General features: G+C 54.6%; 1 protein-coding gene across 1 annotated transcript; it reads left to right on the top strand.

The window, feature by feature from the left end:
* Positions 1-6: 6 nt before the first annotated feature.
* On the top strand, positions 7-3243 carry Phlda3 (pleckstrin homology like domain family A member 3). Its single transcript, XM_015483821.2, has 2 exons — positions 7-841; positions 2591-3243. The coding sequence occupies exon 1, from the start codon at positions 400-402 to the stop codon at positions 775-777; it is 378 nt and encodes a 125-aa protein (XP_015339307.1). The 5' UTR covers positions 7-399; the 3' UTR covers positions 778-841; positions 2591-3243.
* The last annotated feature ends 3086 nt before the right edge of the window (positions 3244-6329 follow it).

Here is a 6329-nt window from a genome sequence, read left to right as displayed (position 1 = left end):
CGGGGCAGGAATGCGGGGCGGGCGGCGCAGGAGGCGAGCGGCGGAACATGTAAGGACACATCCCGCGAGCTGCCGCCCAGCGCGCAGACAGAGCCCAGGGGAGCCAGCGAGTGAGCGGACCGGCGGGCGGTGGGGCTTACGGACCCGGGAGGCTCAGCGCACTGGCCAGCGGCGCGGCGGGACCGCTCGGTGCCGAGGAACCCAAGCTGGTTGAAGCGAGCGGCAGGCGGGGGCAACAGCACGCACTGCCGGCGCGGTCGTGTCCGAGGACCGCGGTGCGGACTCAGGTGGTCAGGGCGCACTGCCAGCCGGCCCCGGGGCCGGAATCCGGCGCTGCAGAGCCGGGAGGGGCGCCGCGCCCGCCGCAGCCTCTAGCGTTCTTGGAACCCCGGAGTGCCCATGACGGCGGCGGCGACAGTGCTCAAGGAGGGCGTGCTGGAGAAGCGCAGCGGCGGGCTGCTGCAGCTGTGGAAGCGCAAGCGCTGCGTGCTCACCGATCGCGGGCTGCAGCTCTTCGAGGCCAAGGGCACCGGTGGCCGGCCCAAGGAGCTCAGCTTCGCCCGCATCAAGGCTGTGGAGTGCGTGGAGAGCACCGGGCGCCACATCTACTTCACACTAGTGACCGAGGGTGGCGGTGAGATCGACTTCCGCTGCCCCCTCGAAGACCCCGGCTGGAACGCGCAGATCACCCTGGGCCTGGTCAAGTTCAAGAACCAGCAGGCCATCCAGACAGTGCGGGCCCGGCAGAGTCTGGGGACTGGGACCCTGGTGTCCTAAACCACCAGGCATACCATTTTACCGTCATGCTCCCCACCACCGCGGTGCTCAGAGGTCATGCCAGGTAAGATCCTAGGAGACTGAGCCCTCTTTCTCTCCTTCCCTCCCCCTCCTCTGTTCCCTACAGAGAAAATCAGGGACCAGACCTCAACTTCAAAACCGGACAATCCTAGGGAAGGTTCCTGGGGCCAACAGAGAATAGGAGCTCAGGAGTCTGAGCTTGGGAGGCCTAGTGGGTGGTGGCCAACCAAGCAGAGTTGGCCTTTCCCCTGCTGTGCCATGCAGCAGGGTCGTGAATGTGATCTAGGTATCTGAGAGGGAGCAGGGACAAATGGAATGGGCCTCCCCACAGGTAGCCCTGACTTATATGAAGGGACATTGGCCTGCAGGAAGTGCACTCCCATCCCCCACCCCACAGGCTCCTGGTTGTGGCTTTCTGGGACCTGGGGAAAACTGAGGTTGGGGATGAGAAGCAGAAACCCACTTCCTTCTGCTAGATTGAAGCTTGTCACAGAGTTTGAGCATTGACTTGAGGCAGAAAGGCATATCCTTTGGGTAACAAAGGGGTCTTCAGGATTAGAATCAAAACCAAGGAGTCCTTGCTCCAGGTGGGTCCTCAGAGGAGGCCTTGCCTGGCTGGCCTGAGGGTCCAACTACCCTTTCTGGAGGCTGGGTTTTGGGCCTGGGGCTGAGTGTTTGGGAGAACAGGAGAGCCAGGGGAAGAGATAGGCAGGCCAAGGCCAGGCCACTGGTACCCAGGGGATGTGCCTGTCTGTCCACCTGTCTAGCCAAGAACCAACCAAGCCTGGCTAGGCCAATGGAGCGGAAGCTGACAAGAGGGGACAGGGCACTGAGGAGGGTGGCTGGCTGGTGGGTACAGGATGGGGTCATGAGTTGTTATTTGTGATGTCTTAATCCTCCTTGAGCAGTAGGGCAGAGGATGGAGGGCTGATTTGTGGTCAGGAAGGCTCAGGGGAGGGACCAGGAATAGAACCTAGAAGCCTGGCACTCAGCCCCATGCCCTCTTCCCCAGATGCCACTCCCTCCCCGTGGGAACTTGGAGCAGGGTTGGGGAAGGGTTTATACCACTCTCGGCTAACTTCTGAGGTAGAAACCTATGTCCCCCCATCCCCACTCCACCCCCCATAATACCTCAGGTGCCTCGCCCTGCATTTTCTCTGGTTTCAACAAGTAGAGAGTCCCAGGAACCTGGGGCTCCATCTAGTGTCATGGCCCCTTTGATCCTCCTGTTAACTCCCTCCCACGCTATAGTGAGGGTTGGACACAAGGCTGGATGGGAGGCTGGGTGTAAGACAGACCTGCTGTACTCGAATGGGTCTACATTGATCCCTCAGGCCTAGGAAGAGGTGGTCTGTGGGGGGAGGGGCAGATTCCACTGAGCACAGTCAGCTCTGTGTCCAGGAGGACTGCATCGGGGATTCAACCAACTCAGAATCCAAAATAGCTGGATAAAAATTATGTTATTTTGAACATGTACAGACTTTTTTGAGTTCAAACAATACAGTATAACAACTATATTAACAGTATAGTAACTATTACAAGTAACATATACAGGAGGTATGCATAGGTCATATGCTAAACCATGCCATTTTATATAAAAGACTTGAACATCAGATTAGGGTATTCATGGGGTGCCCTGGAACCACCCTGTGGGTAACTAGGGACTGCTGTATTATTTTTCTGTTTGTCCTGGTATGGAAAAGGGTAGGAGGGTCTGGTGTGATACACTCAGCTCCTAGAAGATTCTGTACTCCAGGTTGCCTCTGTCCTAACCACTGTTCTTTCTCTCCAGCTTCCTTGCCCCCGTTGGCTGGTGGGAGCCTGACTGTGCTTCATGTGGTGAGGCAGGTGCCATGGACTGTGGAGGAGGCATTGGAGCTGAAGGAGTGGACAGAGCAAGGAGAAGAGGACAGAAGCCTCCCCCTGCCCCGGGGCTGAGGATGAAGATTCAGATCCTGGATGCCTGGACTGGCAGGAAATGCCCAGCTCAGGGTCTTCTAGCCTCACATGTGACGGCAGAGAGTTGGCATCAAAGTCCTCCCCACTGTGATCCTGCCTTTGGTTCTGCAGACTGCTGTTAGTCCCTGGCTTTGCTCCAGGCCCTGGGGAAGGCAGTCCCCCATGGGGTGCTTGGCCAACTCCACAGGACTCAGGAGGCCAGCCTAGTGTCCAGAGAACAAACCATCCTCGGACAGCCTCTGGACTCATCTCAAGGAGGGGGAGCTGCTGGGCCTGAGGCCCATTCCTGGGGGTCTCCTGCTGCTTAGGTCCTTTTGGGACCCCCACCCATCCAGGCCCTCTCTTTGCACACTTCTTCCTCCACCTCTACCCATCTTCACCCACTGTGGTGCTAGGCCTGGAGGTGGTGGGGGTGGGGTGGGGGTTTGGCCATTACCATTTCATGCGTATTTGGAAATGAAGATGTCCCACAAAGGGTAATAACCACACTGTTTGCTGAGTGAATTCTTTGCCCACAAACACCCAGAGCTTGGAAGGTCTCTGCCTCCACCACACTTTCCCAATCCATAATCCATTTAGAAATCTCTAGCCTGGTAGGGGACATGCCTTAGTGGCTCTAGGAATAAGGGGCCTCAGTGTTACTGAGAGATGTTATCTAATTCTGTACCTATAGATGCTTCTTCTACAGAAGGTTACCTTGCCCCTTCCATCCTGGAAGATGGCTCAGATTTCTGGGCAGAACTTAACCCCCTGTCATTTACACCCTCAGGCTTATGCATCTATACAGTAAGTGAGTGTTCCTTGTTGGGTGGCTTAAAAGAAATAATTTCAACATGGGGGGCACTAAAATGCAAGTAGCTGCGCTGAGTTATTCAGAAATTGCTAGTTAGTTCCCCCCGCACCAATGGGCTTTCCGCATTATAGCCAACAGTCTACTCTTCTTCCTTTCCTCCATCTTTCATCATGTCTGACCTTCTGGGGTGGAACAGTGGCCTACTCCAGAGCCTCTGGAAGGAGCAAGAAGGCTGAGTGACTCCCTTCAACAGTGTGAAGGCTTTGCTAACCTCTTTGTGCTTCCAACCTGTTTTGTTTTCCTTCAGATTTCCTCTATCTGCCAATCAATCAGTCCCCCTGTCCCAGTCCCTCAGTCCTCAGGAGCATCTCGCTCATCTGAGATGTGAACTGAGTTTCACAAATGAACACGAATTTAAAATTTACAAAGGAACTTTTTAATGTCCCACTTTGTATGTCATCAAGTTGTCTAACCACCTGTGGATAACTGAATCTCATCATGGCAGATAAGCATCACCTTCCATATCATCCCCATCAGTACTGTGAAGGAAGGAGGCTGCCACCCTCTCTCTATTCAAGCTACGTCACTGGGAAAGGGTGAGCTGCTCCATCTCCCTATAAAGCAGCCATTGCTAAAGCAGAATCTTTACTATTTCAACCAAACACAAGGGTGACTGATGGAAGGGATTAAGGTGTAAAGGAAAGAGTTATCCAGGCCCTCAGCAATGGGAGTGTTGTGAAGGTTTGGGATAACAAGACAATTACTCAGCAAACGAAATGCCTCTAATGGGGCAGGCACTCTGCTCTGCACTGAGAATGTAGAAGCAAAAAGGTACCATGCAATCCTTGTCCCCAGGAGCCAGAGCCCAGTGGGGTGATAAATCAATGCCAGTTGGTACCAATGGAGCTGGCCACAGGGAGCCGAAAGGATGCCTGGTTATGTGTGTCCTCTGTCTCTCGATATGTTGGCCTTAGCAGAGCTGGGAGGGCTTATTCTGGGAGCTTGGCTGCAAAGGGCAGTGAGGGGCATAGCTAGAGTGGGGTGTGTTAGGGCAGAGGGCAGGTGGAGGGTGAAAGGGCAGGCAGGCCAGTTTCTGGCGCTCCTTACTTTTTTGGAACGCTTAGCCCTGTCGATTCCCAGGAAGGCTTTGGTTCTTGTTCAAAGCAGCTTCAGTTTCTCCCTGACTAGGAGAGTCCCAGGCCCTCTGAAGTGCATTGCTATGAGACCATCCACAGACCTTGGAATGCAGTTAACTCCCAGGACACAACAGTGTAGGCTGGGGCTGTTGTAATGAATGGTCATTTAGCACCAGAACTGGGGCTTCTCGAGAATTCTAAAAGCCCTGAGAACACAGAGGTCTGAGGTTCCCAAGCCAGGTTTTTTTTTTTTTTTAAAACATATTTATTTATTTATTTTTTTAGTTATTGGCAGACACAACATCTTTGTTGGTATGTGGTGCTGAGGATCGAACCCGGGCCGCACGCATGCCAGACGAGCGTGCTACCACTTGAGCCACATCCCCAGCCCCCCCAAGCCAGGTTTTTAAAAACAGAATGGTGACCTCTTTAGGGAATCGCTGCCTCTTTGATAGGGAGGGGAGCACCCTGCTTCCTGGGTTCAGGGGTGTCTTCACTGCTTTGAATTTTGTGACTCTGAATTTCAAAGCAGCAAAGAACTTTACCCTATGAATGCTTGGCTGGACCGCAGAGTAGGGTCAAGGCCCCTTTGGGGGGGTACAAACAGGCTCTGATGGTGCCAGCTGATATGCAGGAGATGGAAAAACTTTGCTCAGTTGGGCCGGAGGACGCTGTAAGTCCAGGGAGGGGCTGTTGCCACCAACTTTCCCCCTGCCCTGGCAGCCCTGGCCTCACCCCCACCCGATACATGAGTCATCAATGGGAAAATGAGACAGGGCAAGTCTCAGCTGAGCAAATGGGAGTCCACCTCGGTGGGGTGGGGTGGGGAGGCCAAGGGAAGAAGGGACGGGCTTGGTCTGGTCAGGGTGAGCTGGGGTTGGGAGCTGAGGCTTTGGCAAGAGTGAGCCTGTTGCAAGGCTGAGAATGGAGCCGAATGTGAAGAGCTAGATGAGAGTCCGAGAGCTGGGATTGCAGCAGGAAGGAGTCAGAACAGATCTACAGGGCAGGGTGGACTGTCACCTGGAAATCTAGGGCAGATGTGCAGGCATTGTGGCAGCTGCCCCACTGGGGCCATGAACCAAGGACCCTGGCAAGACTGTGCCTGGCTGGGTGCCAAGCTGCCTGCGGCTGCATACAGAACCCTGGCTCAATATCCTCGAGCCTCCTGCTCCAGTCTGCCTTCCACAGTCCAACCAACGTGATCCATGCAGAATGAAGTTCACGCTCCGCTAAAATTGCCAGTGGTTTCCTCCCTGCAATGCCGGAAGGCCAAGCTCCCCAACAGTGCCTGCTTTCTCTCTGGGTGTTTCTCTCTACACTCTCCATGCTCTGATCTCCTGCCTGAAACTGTCCCCATCCCAGAAACAGTGAAGGCTGCCTCACACTGCCAGGCGGGCACCCCGCACTCTTCCTACACATTTTCTTATTGGTAGCTTGGCGTTCTCTCATGCCAGTGCCTCTGAGAAGCCTTCCATGACTGCCCTGTCTACAGGCCAGCTGGAGCCCCTGCTGCCTCCTATGTGTGGCTCTTCCTCCTCTATCAATTACGCTGCATCGCAGTCACTCGTTTACATGTCTGCCTGTGCCACTAGACTGCTCTGTTCTTAGGTTTGTTATGTGTGTATTCTGGTGCCTGAGAGTAT

Source organism: Marmota marmota, unplaced genomic scaffold, assembly GCF_001458135.2.
Source record: "Marmota marmota marmota unplaced genomic scaffold, marMar, whole genome shotgun sequence".
Taxonomy (NCBI): Eukaryota; Metazoa; Chordata; class Mammalia; order Rodentia; family Sciuridae; genus Marmota; species Marmota marmota.
This window is presented reverse-complemented; position numbering and strand designations above follow the sequence as displayed.